The 23,667-nt window shown below is 41.5% G+C and overlaps 2 protein-coding genes across 2 annotated transcripts; one reads left to right on the forward strand and one right to left on the reverse strand.

Annotated features, from left to right (window-relative positions):
* Positions 1-1,471: 1,471 nt before the first annotated feature.
* On the reverse strand, positions 1,472-15,484 carry ehd1a (EH-domain containing 1a). The gene is given in 8 exon segments (XM_080035232.1): positions 1,472-2,191; positions 2,550-2,714; positions 3,754-3,924; positions 4,422-4,663; positions 9,118-9,138; positions 9,141-9,188; positions 9,191-9,213; positions 14,706-15,484. Coding segments are annotated over 8 exon segments (1,593 nt in total). The 5' UTR covers positions 15,095-15,484; the 3' UTR covers positions 1,472-1,657.
* A 3,839-nt stretch (positions 15,485-19,323) lies between these two features.
* Positions 19,324-23,604, forward strand: ubxn1 (UBX domain protein 1). Its single transcript, XM_080035436.1, has 10 exons — positions 19,324-19,362; positions 19,906-19,970; positions 20,087-20,140; positions 20,263-20,390; positions 21,134-21,206; positions 21,388-21,579; positions 22,255-22,306; positions 22,433-22,555; positions 22,700-22,883; positions 23,023-23,604. The coding sequence occupies exons 2-10, from the start codon at positions 19,912-19,914 to the stop codon at positions 23,061-23,063; spliced, it is 906 nt and encodes a 301-aa protein (XP_079891562.1). The 5' UTR covers positions 19,324-19,362; positions 19,906-19,911; the 3' UTR covers positions 23,064-23,604.
* The last annotated feature ends 63 nt before the right edge of the window (positions 23,605-23,667 follow it).

The raw sequence follows: 23,667 nt of genomic DNA on the forward strand, positions 1-23,667 counted from the left end.
ACTTACCTGTAGTTACTTATTAGGACACAAGAGAGCGCCTATGGACTTGATCAAAGCCGAAAAACAGCTGGGGAACATCATGCATATCTGAAGTTGGCAGATAATGTAGTGAGTCAAGTGTGCAGAATTTCAATGAGTCTCCCCAGAGGCTGAGAGTGCTGGAGAAAAACATGAAAATGAAAAGTAACATTGTGGAATTTTTCTTTTTTTTTTCGAGGGAGATTGGTGCTCTCCACTGAGGGATCCAGGGAAAACACCTAGGTGATGTGAGGCAGATGTGAATGCAGAAAAATGTAAACATACATGGCCAGGCCTACAGTGAGATATCACGTGACTGTGTTCAAACTTTTTGCATCTATCACCCGGTTGCGTTTGACTTTAGCAACATGGTGGTATCAATGAGGAACAATTGCTTCCGATTTATTATCAACCACTGAAGTGCATCTGATCCACATTTCAGTTTCTTACACTTACACCGTATTTGAATTATGCAAACAGACCTCAGAGACCTCCATTCAGACTCCAATGTGACTTCAATAAGGTTAAGGCTTCCCGTCTTTGACTTGTGATCGTCTCCTTGAGCCTGGACTCGATTTCTAGCTGTATAAATTGTATCCATGTGTCCTGGGAAGTGCTCCAAAAAATGACAAGCGTCAGTATGCATCACTTCAATTTGCCCTCAAAAATATGCTGTCAAAGGGTGCCTTGTTGTTTCATGGGCAGATGGCCTTATATGTCCCTATATGTACCGTGGCAGTGCTGACAATGACTCTTCCTGTCCTACAGATGGCAGTGCATTTCGTCCAAACTATTGAAATGAAGCCATTTGACAATAAAAGGCATGACGTCTGTGGATGTCCTTGACATGACCCTCGAAGACAAAATTACTACAAATTAAAAGCACAAAACTAGTATTCAGTTCAGATTTATTGAGCAAATATAATTTATTTAATATGTTTTTCATTAATGACTCCTCTAGTGAGACTGTATTTCAAACATCTGATGAACTCCAGACAACGTTAAGTGTACATAGAAATATTGAAATAAAAGTCCATGTGTAACCACGAGTCAGATGGTACAGTACTCCTTTTTATTTATCTGGCAAAATAATAAAAAGGGAAACATTTGGAAAGAGACAAAGTCAAAAGTCAGGAAATACAAAAATATAGATAAAACAATTCTAACAGCTGTTTTGATTTACTTCCCCTTTCTCTCTCCAAATGGAAAAAAAAACTATATTTCTTTGGATCAACATATAATAAAATGGACAGTGAACTTATAAGACATCTCTTACACACAATGCTCAAATCCATTACCGATTCCATCATGCAACCTTCAAACTACCCCATGAGTCCTTGATCCAGTAATGTCCTTTCATCGGTTTGCAAATCAACCCCTCCCCCCCATTCCCTCCATTTATTTCTTATAGATATCTAAATACTATGCCCCCCCCGCCCCCCCCCATCTCCCCGCTGACCCTCCAGTCTCTCTCTGGTGAAACAGATCACAGCAGCACCTCCTCGTGGTGTGTGGGACAGCTTTGATGGAGGATGATGCTGTTCATGCTTGTGGTTGAACTTTTTCGTCTGGAGAGAACTAAACATGACGCAAAGTGTTGACACAGATGGCCTCCAGGGGCTGCTCTCCCCCCTCTCCTCTACTCAGGCAGGACTGTCCCGCGTTTGGACGGGGGAATCAGGTGCTCGGGCAGGTCGGAGGGCAGCTCGTGGCCCTCCAGCTTGACCTTGATCAGGTGGTTGGCCAGGGCAAACTCGTCGTCGTCCAGGAGGCCGTCTTTATCCACGTCTGCTAGCTTCCAGATCTTTCCCAGGACCGTGTTGGGCAGCTTGGACTTCAGCATCTCCTTCTTGGCGGCGGCCCCGGACACTTTGCCGTTGATGGGAGAGAGGGTGTAGAAGATCTCGTCGTACGTGGGCTTGTCTCGACCCACCACCCATTCCAGCTCGTCGATGCCCTCGCTGGCGCCCTCTCCGTAGCCGTGACCGAAGGGCCCGGTCATGGTTCCCTCGAAGGCTCCGCCCTTGACGACCTGGCTGGGCATGGCGGCCTCCTCTGTGCGCACCATGGCCATGAGACGGGCGATGTCGTTGGCCAGCATGTCCTCCACGGCCTCCAGCAGCTTGGGCTTCAGCGCGGCAAACTTAGTGAAGTCCTGGGAGTTCAGCAGCTCCTGAAGGGATAGGGGGGTTTAAAAGAGAGAAAACAGGAATTGGTGATAGAAATAGATCTAGTCTTCAATGGCTACCAATGGGAGCAGCATACAAGAAGCAGGATTTCCTGACAAAACCAGGAAAAATAAATCTCATCCCCGTCCTGGCCCATCCTGGAGAGCACGGGCAGGAAAGAGGGGCATAGATGTGAAGAGAGTAAAGGTAGGGAGGTCATTCTACTCCGTACTGTTTGTTTCAAACATTTTATACAACACGGCAAAAGTCAAAGTTGTTCTTTTGTCAAACATGTTTCTCTGATTATAGTGGTCAGAGTCTACTGTGTGTTTGGCTGGGTTGATCTGTTTTCTCTCATCTCACCTGCATCTTCTCCAGTTTGGGGAAGTCTCCAGGTGAGATCTGGTGCTCCTTCTCGATTCTATGATAGGTCTCTCCCAGGTTGGCTATCAGCTCCTTCTTCTTGGACTCCTTCCCGAACACACTCGGCATGTCCTTTTTCAGAGAGCTGATGATGTAGGCCTGAACCTGGACACCGTAAAAGAAACAGGACAGACAGTTTTTTTTTTTTTTACGATATTTTTTGGGCATTTTTATGCTTTATTGATAGTGCAGAGAGACAGAGGTGAAATGGGGCAGAGAGGGGAGTGACATGCAGAGAACGACCGCGGGCGGGAATCGAACCCTGGTCCGCTGCTGGGCCCGGCCCGGGAGGGGGACGCCTAGGACAGACAGTTTTTTAAGCAAAATGTGCCTTTGTGGTGACTGTGGGGAGTTGGATTGTTTAAATATTTATAAAGTTATTGTTGACTTAATAAAAAAAAAATTGTGGAAAATCCTACCACGGACACAAATTATAATTCAAAGCAGAATATTAAAAACATGCCTGGAAGGGATTTTTTTTAAAGTCTGGAAATTTACAAAATAAGGCAGAGAGAACGAATATTTCCTCTTCTCTTCTTGTAAATGTTAAAAGGTTATGGGTACATGGTATTGGTATTAATGTCAAACACATTACTGTACTCACTTCTGTCTTTGGTTAGTTCAGAAACTAACCACTAACAAAATTGCATAAAACAGTTGTTTTTGTTGTGTAACCTTTCTCTTGTGGTGATGTAGGACAGCGAGTAGTGGTGAGAGAATGAGGAAGAAAGAGCAAAAATAAGAACTTTTTTGAACTGTTTTAGCTGCTCTATGTCGCTATATGTTGGTTGGTTGGTTGGTTGATGGTGCCCAGAGGATAAATCCTACTGACTTTGGAGTACCGGTATGAGGTTGACCTTTCTGGTTTTCAGTGGAATGTATGAAAAAATATCTGGTGGACTTCTATGCAATTTGGAAACGTTGCAATAACTTTTGTGATCCTCTGACATTTTACCTTCATAAGAAAGGTTAACATGTTAATATGTCAGTTACAAACTTTAGACTGTTTATTGCTCAATAGCTAATGTCAGCATGCTAACAGCCAAAATTAAGATGGTGAAAACCATACCTGCTAAACACCATGCTAGCATTCTGACGTTAGCCTTCAGCTTAATTAGCATGGTTTACCCTTGTTAATACTGACCTTGGCGAGGCGTGCTCGTTTGATGAGGTCATTGAGTTTGCGTAGTGCAGCGTTACGGGGCAACGACTGGATGTCTACAAACAGATCCGACTCCTCCGCCTCAAACAACTTCCTGTTGTCTGGCACCAACAGGGGCTGGGCCCAGAATGACCCGATGTACACGCGCACCACCTGGAATAGAGTTTGCACAGATTAGCCTCCATGAACCTCCAGTGGTCATCAGGTATCATGAAATACTTATATTATACTTATACTCAACATAGACATAGAGGATGTGTGATATGTTGAAGTGTGTGTTCTTTTATCCACACTACAGTCCAATCTCAAAGTCAATGAATAATTCCCTACACGATCCAAAGGTTTCTCTGGGATGGTTTTATGAATATGGCCCTGGATCAAACATTAACTAAATAGTCAGGGACAGATCATAAGACATTCTGGGTCACACAGTATCAGGTATCACACAGGTGTTGAGACAGAGGGTGTAAAATCTTCATTACATTTAAGTTTTATCCTTGCGTCTTTGGCTACAGTGACAAAATGGGAACATGAGTCAACTGACCTCTTTCCACACACACACTAACCTTTGAAAGGGACTGTGATGTTGATCATTAAAATCAATTTGGGGATAACACAAAAGCACAAATGTGAAAAAAATGGCTTCTCACCTCGGGTGTGTTGATGATTTTTCCCAAAGACCACATCAGCGCACCGTAGACCCTCATCAGCTGCTGAGTGCTGATCTGATCGGCCTTGTTCAGCACCACACGCATCTTGTCCTCATGGTTCTTCAGGGCTCGGATCACCTCGGAGAACTCGTCTGAGATGTCCAGCTTGTGGGCGTCGAACAGGAGGATGATGCGGTCCACGCGCTCTGCGAACCACTCCAGCACCGCCGCAAAGTCGTAACCTGGATGGCCACAAAAGGAGACATGGTGTTTTTAGAAATGGGATCCACACCAGTTTGTCCCTTTTTGACCTGCACTATCATTATTTTCCTGGCTTTGCTTACAGTCGAGTCAATGGATTTTTTTTTTACCCGCACACTGAACTGACCGACTGACACAAGGTTAGAACAACATGGATTATTCAGGCCGAAAACAACTGCCTGACATTTGTTTCCAGAAAGGATGCAGCATCACTGACACTGATGCCATGATTGAAGTTTATGTCTTAACATGTTTTAATTCTGGATTTCCTAATACAGGTTCCTACTACTACTCAGTGTTTGCAGCCATCTTGGGCCAAAGCTCCAGTACTTGAACCACAAGATATTTTGTCTTCTTGGTCTGAAGCCAGCTAGCTGTGTACTAACTTACAATAGATTGTCATTAACCGTTTTCTCACTCATGTCAGTGTGAAAACCTACCTCACATTCTGCACTAGTAATGTGTGTACAAGTAGTTAACCAAGCTTAGTGGTGTGTGGAGAAACACAAGAGTTTGACCTGATAAAGAGCTTAATGGCCCTTGGCCCCAATCATTCAATATACATTGTGTGTTGGAGCAGGTTTTACTTTTGGTTCCCCCCGTTCATATTCCAAGTCATGTTGATCCAATAATGTTTAGATAAGGGCTTTCAAGAGGCAGGGCTTTCTCCCACAAGTTATCTATTAACTAGGTGTACTGAGACACCATAGAGTATCAAGGTAAAGACAGAGTTTGAACCTGTTGGAAAACCTGACTTGTCAATCTACAGATGTTTAATCAGCTTAAAAAGTAACATTTTTTTGTTAAACATTTGAGATGGACAGGATATACAAGTGGTTCCACTATAGAGTGTCAGTGATGAAAAAGAGTAAAGAAATGCACTGTACTGCACGGCTCACTTCCAAAACAAGGGGACAAACTCAAATGACGTAAAACTGGCAATTTTTTTATTGCGCTTTCTCTTGCCTCGAGGAGCTGGGGAGGAAGAGAAAATTATGCTTTTGATTAGTGTCTGCGTGTCATCTGATCAGAGAAGAATGCAGTTGCTCTAAAAGCTAATCTCAGCTGTCGCACAATCGGCTCTGGATCTGCTGCACATGCATTCCAACATGGCTGGCCTTTGTCTGCGTCTGAGCACATGTATACAAAAGAGAGATAGACAGATACAGTAGAGATAAACCGAGAGCTAAGAAGACAAAATGGGGGATGGAGAGAAGAGCAAAAAAAGAAAATGAAAAGAGAGAATGAGGGAAAGAAAAAAATGGGGTAAGGGTGTGAAAGTGAAAGTAAAAGCAAAACACAAAAAGAATAGGAGATGGACACATAGGATGTGCATGACCATGACATGTGAAAGTGGAGTCAGATAAGAAGGGGAATACTTAAAGTCCAAAAATCCCTGTGGGAGCCCGCTGGGGACATTCTCTCGTTGTCTCTTAGGTCTGTTTTTAACTCACTTGTCAGAAAGGCAGCTGCTGGCTTTAGACTTAGCACATAGCATCAACAACTGCTATGTCTCGACCATATGCATACACATGAAGGAATACACACATGCTGCGCTACTGACACAATTGGACAGGCCTCAGAACAATGTGCCAATCATTTATAGAGAGCAGAGAAGTGGGAAGACCTGGCTGAAATATACATTCCTTTCATATTAGAAAACGGGATAATTTAAGGTTTCGTTTGGCATCTTGAAAAACCGGCTTGTCTGCTTTTTTGCTGGTAGTTAGATGAGAGGTTTGATACCACTCAGTCTTGTGAGAGAAGCCGGTTCACTTAGCTTAGCATAGCTGTTAAACTGGAGGTACCAGGAAAAGAGCTAGCCTGGCTCTCTCCACAAGTGACTCAATCCACCTACCAACACCTCTGTGTTTTATTACAAACAAACATACATATGTATTTGTTTAATAAGGACATTAACCTAACCAAGTGAAAAAATAAACAAGAGACGCCACTAATGACTAATGACACTAATGACTGTTTTCATTATCGATGGATGGATTGACCAGTCTAGAAAAGGTGCACAAGGTGATGACTTAACATTGCTCGTCCTACATGACCAACAGTCCAAAACCTAAAGATATTCCATTTGCAATTATGTACGATGGAAAGCAACACATTTTTACAATTGAGAGGCAAAAACCATCTGAACTGTTTCAAGTCTTCATGGTAAGCTAAACCAATCATCTCTGGTGATGATAGCTTCATATTTAGCTTAGGAGACACAGGAGTGGTTTTACTCTTCTCATATATTCACAGGAAGGAGAATAAAGCGGATTTCCTAAAACTATTATGTAACAATGCTAAAGGACTGTGTTATGAAACCTTTTTCTTTTCAATCAGCAAAATTCACTGAATGGCGTTCAACAAGTCAGTGTTTATGTCAAGTCATCAGCAGTGATTATGGGAAAGACACCGAGCAGTTCTGCAAAAAAAACGGTTTCACTCTAGTTTCCTTCACTTCATGGTAAACTCAGGAAGAAGCACTCTGAGCCATATTTGCTGACCTCATCAAAAATTTAACCACAATCAAAGGAATTATGCAACGAAACGGCTTGGCATCCATGAATGGACCATCAAAATGGTTTTGCATCTGGGCATAAAGCTCTTTATGGCTTGTAGTAGATGTTCAGAGCATTCTGGTGGATTGAGGCATTAGCACCGCATTCTGACCCACACACACACACACGCCCGTCACACTTCAGCTGCACAGTCCAATCAGTCCTGTTTATATATGACACAGTGAGTACAGTATGTGGGGCTAGTACAGTAGTGTATCCGTGTTTATACAGAAACAGTTAAGAGGATAAAGTGTGTGTGGAAGCATATGTGTGTGTATGTGTAGTTTTGAGAAAGCTAGAGTGTGTGTGTATGTGTGTGTCTTGAAGAGTAAGAATGTTTAAGTATGTGTGTACAGAAACAAAACTCGAATGAGGTATTAGGCGTCAGGCTCGACTCTTTGGACCGGGTCACCTCGCATCGTTTCATTCATAAAGACACGGCCTTTTGTTCCTATGAAATGTCAGTCGGTTACGCTTGTATGTTTACAGGCTCTCCTTAGAACTTTTCTGTTTATGCCTTTTGCCAACCATCCTTACCTTTCCATATTTCATACTTGCTTAGGACTGCAACTTTAAATTATAATTCTACTTCCAAATGTTTTTTTTCTTCCCTTTATTTGGCTCTTGGAATCAGCCTCAATAATAAAGAGCAGATTTTCAGTGACTGGCTCTCTGGCTCGGGTGGTGGTGGGAGGGGGGTAGTAGTCTTGGGAAACTCTCTGCTATGTTTGCCATTTTACTCCAAATCCTTTCCCTAGAGTACACACAGACTCTACTGGATGTGCGTGCGCTTCCTCTTAAAGACGCTGAAATCAGGTAGAAAAAGCAGAAGCTGTGTTCAGCTGCACTGTTATCTTCTGCACGTGTTCTGACAGATCATCAAAAATAAAAAATTAAATAAAATAAAAAAATGTGAATGTGGCAATTCTGAAGTGACCCCCCCCCCCTCCCCGCAGGTCACATACATTGTTATTCAAATGTGAATTGATTTATTTCCCACAGAGCACTGGGAAATGACTCAGATATTAAGTGATAAATGATACCGTGCCGGACAAAGAGAGAGGGCACGCAGCTACATGAAGGAAATGCTTTAGATTATTGGTCTTAATACAATTTTTTTTGTACAGTAGCTACAGGCCAATATGAAAACAAAAAGAGGGAAGGATATGACAGAGGATGGTGGTGATGACACAGAGAAACCATAGGTACAGAGACAGGAAATTTGTTTCAAAGTGCTCTGTGCCCTCTCCCTGCTGCTGTCAAACTGTGACAGACTCTATCAGATTTTGCATGACCTGTTGGGTTAGGCTTTGAACAGGGAAAGTTAGAGAGTTAAATGCAGGTGAGACGGCACTGTGAGCTAGACGGCTACAAGTGACTTTTTCAGAGAAAATGCCAAACAGAAGTACCAGAGAGAGAGAGAGAGAGAGAGAGAGAGAGAGAGAGAGAGAGAGAGAGAGAGAGAGAGAGAGAGAGAGAGAGAGAGAGAGAGAGAGAGAGAGAGAGAGAGAGAGAGAGAGAGAGAGAGAGAGAGAGAGAGAGAGAAGAGAGAAGAAGAGAGAGAGAGAGAGAGAGAGAGAGGAAGAGAGAGAGAGAGAGATACTTATGGAAAAGCACATGTAGGTTGTCAAGCTTGTTTCCTCTTCATATTAGAACTTGTGACTTCCTGTGGGTTAACTTCTGCATGTGTGTCGCTCAGTTTTATTTTGAGTGTTACAGGGTTTCTGAGTAGAAGAGGGCGCGGCTGTTTTAAGCGGTATAGTAGTACTCGAGAGTAGGTAGGTTGAGAGTGGGGTCTCAGAAAACAAAACTTCTCCGACACGCCCAGAATTCACTAGTGCACCTTTAAGTGTGTTTGTTTACGTGAGACAAACCTCTGCTTATCCTCTGTTTCTCCCGGACAGGATTCCAGAGTATCGATGACTACTGATGCTCTCCAGGACGGGTTAGGCATCTGGGCACACATGAATCTGAGGAGAAAACAACACAGGGATGAGAGAGGGCACGCTAAACACAGAGGCAAAGAGAAGGTAGTGTAGACTTAAACATGAGGCACAGGAGTAGACAGGGGGGGGAGAGAGTGTTTATACAGTACATATAGGCTCGGCATTAAACAGACAATTATTCTGCACTAGCATTAATGGAATAACCCTTCATGAAAGAGATACAGAGAGCTGAACACGCAGTACAAGTGGGCCAAAAGGAACAATGTAGAAGGTCACCACGGATGTTACAGTAGCCGTGTGTCCATCTAAATGTGAAGTGAATCTTTTGAATGTTCGCACAAAATAAAAAGGAATGTGAATTAGGTTGCGTTTCCATCAAGTAGTACGAGCAGAAAAACTACCCTAGTTTAATCTGAAGATGGCGCTTCAGGCAACGTACCGTAACATGGCTGTAATAAAAAGGAGAATAAGTAGATGTTACAAACCGCAAACTAAACACACATGAAGAGGTCTGTGGGAATTGGTTTACAAATGTGGGCAAGTTGTTATTGTGCTTTAAGTGAAGGTAGTATTCTGATCTCCAGGTTTACTATTTGGAGACCAAGACATTATGCAGAGATCGTGATGCACACAGCGGCGGCCAGGGCAATACGGCAACCAAACAGCTGATCATTCACGTGCTCAACTTTACTTACATCAGAACTTATTAGACAAATGTGCATGAACTCTTTTCGAATAAGTCAAAAACCACACCAAGGATCCTTGGCAAAACCTTTTTGCGAATAAGGAGGATATTTTTTTGGTTCAAATGTTGGCCTTTCTATGATTAGAATCCCAGCTAATGTTAGGGAAACACTGGGGCAATATATTATAAATTATGGATTTTAGCCTGACCAACATACTCACAACACACACACAATAGTCCCTTTGAGGTTGGGACACTGGGCTTTAAACTTTAAAAAAGGGGGAATGACGCTCTTCGACAGATGTCAAGCCAATACATACATACACACACACACACACACACACACACACACACACGCACACAAACACAGACACAGACAGATATACACACTGTAAAGCGTGAGAGAGGATGAGTGGTTTTGCATAAACCCACGGTGTCCCACTCAGCACAAAAGAGGGGATTGTTAAGGAACCCCACAGCTCGGGGTAAGACCTCTCGCTCTGCTGCCTTTTCCACTCAGTCTGAACCGATACTCAAAACATGAGCTCGGAGGCACCGGGGGTCACAAGACCGGGAGAACCGTGCTTTTACATTCCTGCTGCAACCACACTATGGGCACACGTACACACACACACACACACACACACACACACAAACACACACATACCAGTAACCCTAACAGAGATCCCATACCACACGCAGGGAGGAAAAAGGAAAAAATCCAAGGACAATGAACAAGTCAAAAGGAATATGAGAGAACGGCCTCTTGCATGCTATGACATTACAATAATAGTTAAAGTCAAACATAACAAACATGCAAGGTTTTTCCTCTCCCACTCCTCTCTCATAGCCGATGGCGTATATGATATCCTGTTGGAATTTTTGCACACGCTTTTCCATTTCACTATCTATCCCCCTTGATTTTCCACACAGAGCTTGTCAGGAAAAAATGCACTGACGAACACAAGATGGAATTTTTAGAAAACATAGGACCCTGCCAGGCACGGAGGCCCCCAAGAAGCCTAGAAGCTTTCTAATTATGTCTCGAGAGAGTGAGAAAACCCATCCTCTATGTGAGGCAGGGGTCCTGGCATGCCGGTCTCTACTGTAGGTCAATGTATGCAGCGAGTCAGAGACCTCTACTGTTATTGGAGGACCAGCTCCAGCTGATGAGAGAGGGTCTTCCCTTCTCTTGACCTATGACCTATAACCTTAACCTCACACCGTAACCTCAACTTCCCGGAGAGAAGAGGAAACAGGGCGGCTGTCACTAGCACTGTGGATGTGGACAGGGAGGGAGTTCACAACTGTGTCACTTTTCCATCTCTGCTTCCTTTAAAATCTAGCTTTCTGATGTTCAAGCACGTGAATAAATGATCTACGTTTTATATATCTATGTATCTGTATATCCAAAACACCTGTCCTCATGTGTATTTGTTTGTTGCTCTCTGTTAGTGCTGTACATGTGTGTTAACCCCTATCTCAGTATAAAATGCAGAGTCAGTGTCCTGGAATAACAGGCCGTGAGTAGGACCGGACAGAGCGGGGCAGGGTGGGCCTGTGCGGAACTTAAACTTTGCTGACTCTGGTTTTACTGACTAATGGCTTACAGAGATCACAAACACAGTGAGGCCCGCTTACTGCTGTGGCATTTTAAACTAAAGAGCTACTAAATATGCAAAGTTTATTCAGAGCTGGAAGGGAAGTATTAAGTTACTTTTACGGAAACAAACATTAAAAGTTTATTTAGGCCCAAGTACAAATCAGTGCATGCCCCATGGGGATGAAATCTGAAACCAGGCTGCTAAGAAATAGAAATAATGAAAAAGCTGTTAAAATTGTCAAGCTAGTAGTAGTAGTGCACGCAGGTTTGCCAAATGACAGAGCAAAATGTAGGTGTGTGGAGGACATGGCTGATTTATGTTTACCCTCTTCATAAATAACTGATAATACTGAGGGTGAATCCAATCTGAGGCTGGTAGTTAAAGGCTAATCTGCAGGAGAAAGACTGTGGTTAAAGAGCTACACACACACCTCAGAGTCTGACATAGTATTTTCTCTCCTCCGCCTAAATATCGGTCAATAAACAACCTTGATATCTCCTAGCTACTTTTAGGATTAAAAACACAGTCAACCAACCAGCCGCCGAAGGCCAAATCCAAATACTTTTGGCCTCCTGAGAGGAAAGTGGAAAACTGGCCCTGGTCTTGGCCAAAATAAGATCAGCTCCCATTTGTTCTGTCTGGATCGGGTTCTTGACAGGAGTCTGATCGAATGTGGCCCTGTTCTAGTCTATTTTAAATCACAGCTGATTAATTATGCATTAGGCCCTTGCACATAGCCAGTGCTGTTCAAACAGGTCATACACCTGCTATTGTCATATACACATATTCTGTTATGTTATCATGCATGATCATGTATGCTTTCTAAAAGCCTGAATATGCTTCCGAGATAAAGAAGCAGGCTGCACTCAAAGGGAACCACATGTCCCATGATGTTAGGCTTGCATCCAAGAGTTTGACAAATGATGCTGCGATAGACAATAGCCTTTGTTTATACACAGTCTTATCTGCTTTCCCCTCAAGTCTGTAATAAACTCCAGAGGGGTGAATCGTGGCACGCCCCCAACCTTTTAAAGTGTTATCCGAAAAGGCACAAGTTCACTTTCCTAAATTTTGACCGATGCTGTTTGGCAGAGGTTTGCATTCATTTGCACTCATTTAAGATAAGGTCAACACTCCACATAATTGAGGAAAAGGGATGTCAATCGGTAATGGGAAACAGGGCCTATCTGGGGAAATGTCGACTCTAGTGTTCGTACTACAACAGCATATGGTCACGGAACACACCTGAAAGCCTGATAGCAGATTAAGATCAGGACTTTCCACAAGTCATTTGTAGGTTATTTGCCCATCTGTTAGTGCAGGGTGACACCACACCGGCTGTTGGGAAGAGAGGGGATATACCCACCTCCTCCACAGGAAGTGACAACACCAACAGTCGGAGGTTAGGCATCTGATGTCATCACAAATCCACCACACAATAGATTGGATTAAGATGTTTTAGCTTTCACCAGGCGCCGTCACACTGGCGCTGACTCATAACAACATTACACCCAGAGTGTCATGTTTAAAAGGAGCTCCTATCATATCCTCAATGAAATCCTGGCAGTCTTTCAGTTTTCTCTCTACACTGTTTATTTTCACTTTCTCTTCTGTCAGGTGTTTTTTTTCCACTTGAGAAATGGCTTTGAGTAATTTAAGTCTTGAGCGTGAGTAGGTCTGGGTATTGAAGTTCAATACTTTCTTGGTACAGACCGAAATGCCTCCAGACCATTGAGTATCGAAAAATGTCTTGTCGTTCAATACCAGATTTCAATACCTAAGGGCTTAATCTCATCAACGTCAGGGAGCCAAAAAGCATGGAGCATGCTCGAAGTGCCAAGATCTAAAAGTGCTAGTGATTGGCTGTGTTGATCATCCAGGAAAACTACATTAGGTTAACAAATAAGTTACGCAGTAACCATCAGTGAGCCTAGCAATACTGATTTACACATTTTTATTTTTTACTGAAAACAATTTTCACTGATTATTGTATTGTTTTGTTCCTTTTTGCTCTTGTATTTTGTTGGAGATGCAGTGGCACAGGAGATAGGGCATTTGTGGTAAACTAGAGGCAGTTAGTTAGAAAATGTTCATCTTATTTAAAGTTGTATTTATTATTGATATATTATGTAAAAATGCCAATGAGCTAAAAAAGTAAAAGTATCGTTCAGGAACCAATATCAAAGTCAATATATCTACATTTCTGAATGATAAACAGCTGTAACCATGAGGACATCAGACTTTGAATAACGGAACTTAGACTCACTGAGTGATTCATTCAATGATTCTGTGGATCCCCAAGCATTTGGATCAGATCACAATGAGCTGAATGTCTTGACACCCTAACCATGACCTTAGTGAAACGCCTGCTGACTCAGTATAAAAAAACTACAGGGGGAGCAGTCACGCTAAAAACCTTTAACCCTTGGTGATAAGATTTCATATTGCCTACATATGTAGTGTATAAGGGAGTTGGCTCTTCGCCTTCAATTGATGAAGTAACACTTATATGACCGGAGGTTGCAAAAAGCATAGCACCTACATCTGAGGACAGGACAAGGTCAGCTTGTTGCCTGGCAACATCACATGAAACTATTTCTAAGTTCTGAGGGGCCACACTGTGACATTGGGAGCAAACTGCCCGTGACCAGTGACTCTGTCAGGTGTTTTGAGGAAGAAACGCCTGAAGAAAAGCAAGTTACAATAGCCTCTTAACTGGGCAGATCCTGTCTAAAAGGACTTCCTTGTCAGTTGAGTTAGGTGCTGCTTGTACGCACCTTTGCTTTGCCATATACAGAGTTGTTCTTTCACCTTGCTATTATTGACACTAAACACCCGCATTCTCTCAGGATGATGAAAGAGGGAAAACTTTCTTACAAACATACTTTGTCTCTGAGGCGGCCAGGAGCACTGAACAACAGACCGAGTTTACTTTGAAAAAGTGTGGTAGGCCTACCAACGAGTAAGGACATGTAGCCTAGAGAGGCCATTTAAACCACTGGCGATGTGTTGACAGTGACACGTTTCCTTACATACACACACACCTGTATTTATTAATGACACTGCAGGGCAAGCATGACAGCCTACATTAATTTCCTTTACACATTATTTAACTGCAGGACTCTTGCTCGGTTCCTATACTAACCTGGGGTAGGCCTGTTAAGCCTACATTATTCACATTGCTCAGTGTAAGCTCTTAAATATGGACTTGTTGGCAGTGGCTTTACCTGTTAAGGAACGCGTTGCCAAAGGCGTTGAGTTTGCGGAAGGGCTTCTTGGGGTCCACCACCAGAGCGTTACCCGGTATCACCCCGTCCTGATCGCCGTGCATCACCGCGATGAAAGAGTCCGTGGTCGGCTCGGGGCCAATCCGCATACCGGGGAAGTCCTGCTCCATGAGGTGCCGGATGAAGGTGGTTTTTCCGGTGGAGTACTGACCCACCAGCAGGACCATGGGCTTGTTGTCGAAGTCGGCATCTTCGAGAGCGGGGGAGTGGAAGTCGTGGAACCGATACGCGTCCTCCAGCGGGAACAGCTTAGTCCGGTAGAGCCGCTTCAGCCCCTCCGACACGTTCTGAAAGAGCTCCGGGTCCTTCTTCATGTTTTTCCTGAACATAATAGTCGAGTTTTGCCTTTATTTGACACAGCTGTGTCGGCCTCCCCTTTGGATAAGTGTATGGATTAGTGGTGTGGGTCTCTCAACCCGGCAAGAAAGTAGCTGCCTGCTGGAATGAAACGACGGCTGGGCGAGGTCTTGGAAGTTTTTGTCCCCACCCTCCTCTTCGCTAGCTTAGCCACACACTGCGAGTCACTCATTCAGGGAGGGCTCCCCCTTTACAGCTGACGTCGGCTAACGTGAGATAGCCAGCTACACGTAAATACGTAGCTATCGGTGACTTTATATCGTCTAATAATAGCCAGGTGTGCCTGTAAAACCTCTACAACTCCTCTTCGCGGCTTGCTAACTCGATTAGCAACCGGCTGTCAGAGCTTGAACCCCTACGGAGAAGGTTGACACGCGGATACCGGAAAAGTAACGTAATTTTCACAATAAAAGCCTGAGTGGTAGGCTATGTTTTCCTAATTTGTCGGTAGATTCATTACTGACAATATCCCTCACAATCAATTAGGCCACAATAATATATTTATTTCTAGCGTTGTTTGTATTTTTTATTGAGAATTTAAATGTAAATTTGATAATTTTTTTATTGTAGTAAAAAATTATCAAATATCAATTTTATTCTTAATCAAAAACCCTCTTAGAAATACGTTTTTCTATGATGATATTTATGTTTATTTCCCTCCTATAAGTCCAGAAGCCATTATGTTAGTATAACAGTTTTGTATGTTTAATTTTTTAAGTTTATATATATAGCCTATATTTGATATACTATGTCTTCACCTAATACGGATATCAAATAAAAGTATTCATTGATTCATTCAAGTCAGTGTGCCACTTCCTAAAAATGTTGCTTTCATGTTCAACTGTGGTTATGGTTTTAATTTCCAATGCCTACACTGAACTGCACACACAACTGTGGGCACAGTGATACTTGGCTACATTCATTTTCATTTTCATTTTCATTTTTATTTTTACTTTGCTTTGGACTTCCTGTAAATCTCTACAGTTACCAGAAGTGTTGCTAACTATTTATATTTTATGTAGTTTTATTTATAGTTGTGTTTATTTCAGATCGTTTCTGTAGTAGGTTATATGAAAATAAAACCCACTTCACTCTTTTTCTCACACACACATGCACACACAAAATGTATATAAATATGGATATACAGTATATAGCGATGTGGGTGTATGTATGTATAATGAAAAACAGTAATAAATAAGCAGAAACAGTATTACTGGATTAAAGGGATCAGTTTTATTGTATTGCAAAAAGCAACCAGCACAGGCATAAGCATAGAAACTGCACACAATGAAAAAAAACAGAACTTGTTACTGTACATAACATATGCCTTTTAAAAGTCAGATGTGTGAACTGTAATACAGATAGTCCCAGCAACTTCTCGACGAAAAGAGGTGTCCCTCCACAGATAACAGCAGCTCCACTGGAAGCCACAGATTTTTTCCATATGGAGATGCTGTTACAGCTGGTGAGACCCGCAGAAACAGCACAGCTGACAGCATGTGCAGACCATGAGAACGTTGTGGCGTTGGGATTTAATTTCACCACAAGATTAGTTAAATTTTCTGCTGACCATTTATGCTCTCTCTATAAGGAGATGCATCGATGAAGTGTAAGGAAATATTTATAAGGTGTGATTGTAAAAAAAAAAAAAAAAAATTCCTTATGTGATTATTCTCATTTGACAATCAAATGCACATTATTATGCTCCAGGGCTGAGAATTTCGGAATTATTGTCACAATACCTTCAAACTGCTACATCTGCTGCAATGGTTCAAAAGTAAGAATTTCATAAATCCACATGGCACCAGTGTGACAAAAGTTTCACACATGTGACATAATGCTGCCCTCTTTTGGTCGGGCCTCACTGACTACCCTAACCCATTTTACTGCATTTTATTGATCTATAAGCACTCATGTGATAATGACACCTACGCCCAATAAAAAGAGAGTTAAATATCATCCACCATAATCTTTTGTCTCCTGATCTGGGGTTTTACTGCTTCCAAGAAACATGCTATCACTATGACACCAATAAAATCAGGGTCATTCAATCAAAGTGCTATAAGACTAAGGAGCGCCATCCAAGTAAATTTCAGACTTTAGTCCATTCAAATTAATCTTTTACATACAGGCATTGATTTGTCTTATGATACAAGTAGGAAACACTGTTGTCTTAACTCATCCAGCCTGAGCTTTGACCCTTAACACTGTCTTTCTGTAGAAAACACAGCCATAAAACAATATAAGGGTATGATAAAAGAGACCTTCACCCCTATTGTCTCCTTTGACAGCCTGCCAAGCTATTTCTCTGAGAATCTCATCTAGTCAGTGCTTTGACAGGAAATCAAGTTTGAGAAGACGGATGGTATTTTAAACAAGACATTCGTGATGCAGAGTTGACCCAATAATAGACATCTCCACTCATAATCTGTTGAAAGGAGTCAGGTAAACTTCAGAGACAAAATATGCAGAGATTACATTTTATATTTTGAACAGGTTTTATAAAAATAAAACAGAAATAATAAAGTATTTCTGATATTGATAATTGTTTAGGGACAGATATAATAAGTATTCATTTAGTAGAAGTATTTCTTGGTTAACACCAATCATCCAACAAATACATTTCAAGATGAAAGTGTGTTTTCCCCCTGGCAACCTCTAATTCCATCAGGAACCTAATTCAGTTTTCACTCATTTCATGAATTTACTTAATATCCATTTTGAGGCTCTCTTTACAGCTGTTAAGTTCACTTGAAATAAGATGCTTAATTGCTCTATTCAATGACTGACCTTTTTATTGAACAAAGAAAATGAATGCACTTCCAACATAAAATATTCTTGATAAATGCAAACTACCTGTCCTGTCTATATGTCCCATACAATATAAATCATATGTGACCGACACGTGGTTAAATTAAACAGTTTGAATTCATCAGCCACGTTGAAATTAATAAAAAGAGTCCATACTCACCAAGTAAATACAGCAAATGAGGCTCATTTCAATAAATCATTCTGAAAGAAAAGCAAGAAAAGTGGAAAACAAGGGAAACAATTAAGACCAAAGGAAAGCATAAAGAAAAGCAAGCCAAACAAATAGATGGTAAACAGGAGAGAAACACATTTAGTGGCCAATCCTCTACAAGAGGAGGGAGGTCAGAAAGAAGTGAGCTGGCAGAGACAGAAGTCTGACCCTGAGTAATGGTGGACTCGTGAATGAAGGCTGCTTAAGACTGTGTGGGGGGGAGAGAAAATTAATCATTACACAAACTGTAAATATGTAACAGACCAAACCTGCCCATAAAAGTCAGCAAGTTGCATTCTGTTTGAAAACCAACAGACAAATGAGGAGTGGATACACTCATACAAGATGGAGAGCAGCCAATGAGAGACTCCATCCGTCAGCAACGCACTTCAAAACAGCCTCCTCATACTTCATCCAGTTAATTTTCTGCCTCTGATGTCACATGTTCCAAAAACTATATAGAAATAAACCCCATGTGGGGCAGATGTATTTATTATTAATAAAAAAAATACCTATATGTACTGTTCAAATGCTTCATTTTCATACAATAATTAAGTTTTTCCATCTTGTGGTTGAGCCACACAACTACTCCGACTAGGTTAAGTTTGCCACAGGACATAAAGTCATTAAGGATTTGCTCCCAAAAAGCTACAAGAAAGAGAAATTGCTCAAATGTAATGGCTTCTCAAACAGTCTTGCACCAGTATATCAGTAATAAAAAAATATTCCACCACTGACCAATGAAATTATTGTTAATAGGTAGCCTACTAGTAGGCCTAAATAGCTTTTCAGCAAAGAAAATTCAAGAAACTAGCTTTAGATTTGTTTTTAATAATAGGCTATCCCAATGTTTAATAGCCTATAAATATAGGGTACAGTAGTATACACTTTTGAGCGTATAAAGATACTGCAGTGAACCCCGTAGACCCTGTAGTTTTATGATGTTATAGGAGACTAATTAATCACTTAGCCTATTTGTAGAAATGAAATGAGTCTGTGAAAACGTTGAGTTGATGAAATGGCTGTTTAGTAATGATTTCTGAAATTATTTCAATAAATTATTCAACAATACAGATGCAAGCGGCTTCTAAACCACAAAACATGAGATAAGAAGAATTAGGAGAAGATAAGACAAAATCGCGATTCTGGTACGATTCTGGTACTGCTCAGTTTGTCCAATGAGGCTTTCCGTACTGTTGAAGCCGTGTTGACTGATGTGTGAGTAGCTAAGTAACGTTTTCTTCATGTATATATTACCCTATATCGCATTTATAAGGACCTAAAAATGAACGCGTGTGTGTGCCTTTATGTGTAACACAGAGACAAATATTCAGAGCTAAAGTGACGGAGATTGTGTAAGGGCTACTGGCTGTTTTTAATCGTGTTCACCAGCGAGGCTGCCCGGCTAGTTTCGAAGCTAATTTAAACGTTAGCTACATTAATGCTAATTTTAGCACTCTGCACATTGCTTTATCAAAGAGCCTTAACCAGCCGGCAGGAGTACAGAAGTATTTTGCCAGGCTGCTACTAAAGGAAAGTCTCATATTTGTTCACACAGTGTTGTATTCTGACTACATTGGTAATGTAGCCCCTTCACACAGGGCTGATATAAATAAATTAGCTGTTGAATGGACTTTAGATTTTGATTCGAATTTGACCAAAGTTAGACTACAAAACGTGCTTACCCTTTATTAGCAGCAAAAACAGTAGTGTGACGTGATGTTGACCAATCGTCTGGTTATGTGTTCCAATCTGTTTCAGGTCAAAATGGCAGAGCTTACAACACTAGAGAGCCTGCTGGAGATGGGCTTTGACAAAAACAGAGCGTGAGTTGCACCCAAATCAAAAGTGAATCCTGGCTGCTTTCAAAGAAGTGAAAGTATAAAGCTGTTTAAACCTTAGAGTTGAAACGTGCCTGTGCTTTTTTCTCACGTTTTTTCAGGGAGAAGGCGGTGGCCAACACAGGGAACCAGGGGATAGAGCAAGCCATGGACTGGTGGGTTCTGACTCACACAGAGATGAACATTCTAGTGTTGAACCGCCCGGATTGACACTGTCCTCCCATTTCGATGATGATGAGGATGATGATGATGACTGATTCTTAATGTTTTTCATCAGGTTAATGGAACATGAGAATGACCCAGACATAGACGAGCCCTATGTACCGCCTGTGGGGATCGTCCTGGGAGGCGTAGCAGACAGCCAGCCCACCACAGATCAGCCGACACTAGCAGATACCGCTGAAGGTCAGGATGGGATGGGGGGGTTGTGGTTTTTGGAAACAGGAAGGGCCCCCTTCTATGAAATTCCTAGGAATGTGCAATATGACAATGCATACAATGTTGCAGTCTACATACTGTCAATGGCTTTGTCAGAAAGTGTATTCTGTTGTAGCTTTCATGACTTCAGACATTGTGGGCATTATGCTATTTTTTTTAATCAATGTTACAAGGTTTCTTCATTTATTTGGTATTTTATTTATATGATCAGACACAAAACAGACACTCACAACCATAAAGAGTTTCTCAATTGATATTTAAAAATAAATCAGGAAAAAAGATTTCATATAAACTGACATAGGATTTTATCCTGTTATTATATGTTCCAAGAAATGTATTTTCCATCTATAAACAAGATGTATATATATATATGTATATGTTCTAAATTAGCTTTAGTACAAGTGTTTAAAAATATAAATAACTTTCTCTTACCATCATAATTTCCTCCACCATTGAGATTCAATTAATTGGATTGGTCTCCCTGTTAGTGTTTAGTGGTTGAGGTTTTCTGTGTCCAAGGCGAGTGCTTAACGTTGGTGCTGTTCGATGTGTAGGTTAGCTACAGCTGAGCCTGTGACGTCAGCACGTGACTCTAACTTTGATAACGTTTTGATTTGTTTGACGCAAAGACATATCAGTACCATAACATCTTTACCATCTTGTTCCCCTGCTTCTTTCACATTATCCCTGTGCGTTTGTTGCTCCTTCAGGGGTAGCAATTGGAGATGGTAGCGATGAAGGTAAAATATTGACGGAGGAGGAGAAACTGGAGCAAGTTAAAAGGTCAGTGCACGCACACACCATAGACACAATCCTCTCCAGTGTTATTAGTCAACTCACTCCTTCTCTCATTACTACACCATATTGAAATGCTTATTTTCTGTTCATTCATTCCTCTGTGTTTAAGTTAAAAAGGCAATGCTTTTTTTGTGTATGTGAGCTGAAGTCTGTTTGTGTTTTTCAGGCTAGAGGAGCTGATGCGTATAAAGCAGGCAGAGAGGAGAGAGAGAGAGCGGGCAGAAGCGTTGGAGCGGGAGAAGGATCGGAGGAAACACGGCCAAGAGCTGCAGCAGATCCGCCAAAAGCTGCAAGATGACGATATGAAGAAACTCGCTGACCAGCGCATGAAAGAGAAGAATGAGGACAAAATGGCGAGGTACGGTATTCATTTAATTACAACACATCTATACATATAAAGAGGTTTGGCTATTTTTCACTGGGACTTGCATAGCCTTGATATTTAACCTAACCATTAAATTATGTCTTGTCTCCATATTTTCATTACTTTGTAAAAACCTTGACTTAATTTCCTTATGAAATGTAATCTGAAGAGGACAAATGGAAGGTTTTACAAAACAAAAGGCAAATAACCAGCCTGTTAATCAGGCTCACATGCAATTTATTCTATTCTATTCATCTCTTAATTACTTTTATTAATCGTTTTAAGAATAGTGGTCTGGAAACATACTAGCACATGACAGTTCAACAATGTAAATCAATTATGATGGCATATCATAAATAATGTAATGCAGATACTTGGATGAATGCCACGAGATAAATAGTGGGTGGAAATAATAGAATTGAGGGGAAGGGCCTCGGTTCAAAATAAGAAATTCATAATCTAAGAACAGAAATTATTCGAGTGACAAATAAGTATATCCCTATCATGAAAACTGAACACATGTTAAGTTGAATTCACCATCATACTGTGGATCCTGCATTACAGCACTCATGAACCTCAATTTAACACTGTAAATGTTTTCAAATCCTTGAACTACTGCACTATTCTTCACGGCTCTCACTGTGTCGTTTTTCTCTTTTCTCCTGTCAGGCAAAGGGTTAAAGACAAGATTGCACGAGACAGAGAGGAGAGAGCACAGAAGGTAACCCAGGTCTAATTACTTGTCCAACTTCACTTTTTTCTTCTCTCCTGTTGACTTCATATTTGTGTCTATTAGCACTTCTGACGTAGCCAATAACTTAGATAATCTTGTTTTCTTTCTGGTCAGTTTGGAGCATGTGCACCATTGAGCACTGCTGCATCGTCCCAACCTGCCCAGCCCAGCCCCCCGTCACCTACTAGTCACGGCCCTCCACCCACTAAGAAGGAGTATGAAGAGGCCAGGATACAGGTGCAAGCTTTGGTTACACACGCTGCTTACATGCTTCAACACAGCTCAATAATTAGACCTCACTAGAACAATTTTATGTCCAGATATTTGAGACTCATCTCACATATATACATTATATATTTCTTTTGCTTCTTTACTGTAAAGGTACGCCTGCTGGACGGCACGACCATCAATACAGTCTTCAAGTCCCAGGAGCCACTGGCGGCGGTGCGCGTCTATGTGCAGGTGAACAGCAACATACCCGAGGGTGAGGACTTCACGCTGCTCTCCCCCTACCCTCGTCACGTCTACACTGAACTGGACATGGAGAAGCCCCTCAAAGAACTCGGTGAGGACTGTGGTTGAGAACAACATTTGAATATTGATCCAAATACTTTAACTTATTCCCAGTGTGTTTTTTTACCTTCTGTACTGATCTAAAAACTGTCACTTACAGACTATCACGTATTTCCATTATGTCTTTTCAGGATTGGTGCCTTCAGCTGTGCTGGTTGTTGCCAAAAAGTGAGATCAGAAGGATCTGCTCTGTGAGCCTACCTCACCGCCTGCACCACATCAACACAAGAGACCCCAGACACAGTTTGATCCAGGAACGGAGCCACCACCTTTTTCAGTATCACTCAATAAGCCAGCTAACTGAATTTAAGCAGAGAGATGCAGCTCGCCGTTGTGTTCAGATTGTATATAGCTAGTTTTTAAGAAGTTCTGGAAAAGTAACAAAAGTTTTGGCTAAATCACTCAATGATGCCATGTCCTTCTGGGCTGATTGATTGGCTTGTGTGTAGTGAGATGGTACAGTGACTTTAACAAAGTGACGATAGCTGGCTTCTGATGGATACTGCTTTATGGTTTCAATGACACATTTATAAGAGATTCCATTTGAATGGATCTTTACATAGCAACGTAACACACATGACTTACTTGATTGGTTCTGAAAGGGCCTTAAATTTAATCCCCACGATTTTCCTGATTTTGTGACATTGTACTTTTTTATAAGTTTAAATATATTGCCAGTTATGTCTGCATAATCACAAGAATCTACTTAAAATAAAGATGACTCGGAAATATGTTGTTGGGCTCCATTTTCTACAAATCATTAATGGACCCATCCT

The sequence above is a fragment of the Ammodytes marinus genome, assembly GCF_949987685.1.
Source record: "Ammodytes marinus genome assembly, chromosome: 10".
Taxonomy (NCBI): domain Eukaryota; kingdom Metazoa; phylum Chordata; class Actinopteri; order Uranoscopiformes; family Ammodytidae; genus Ammodytes; species Ammodytes marinus.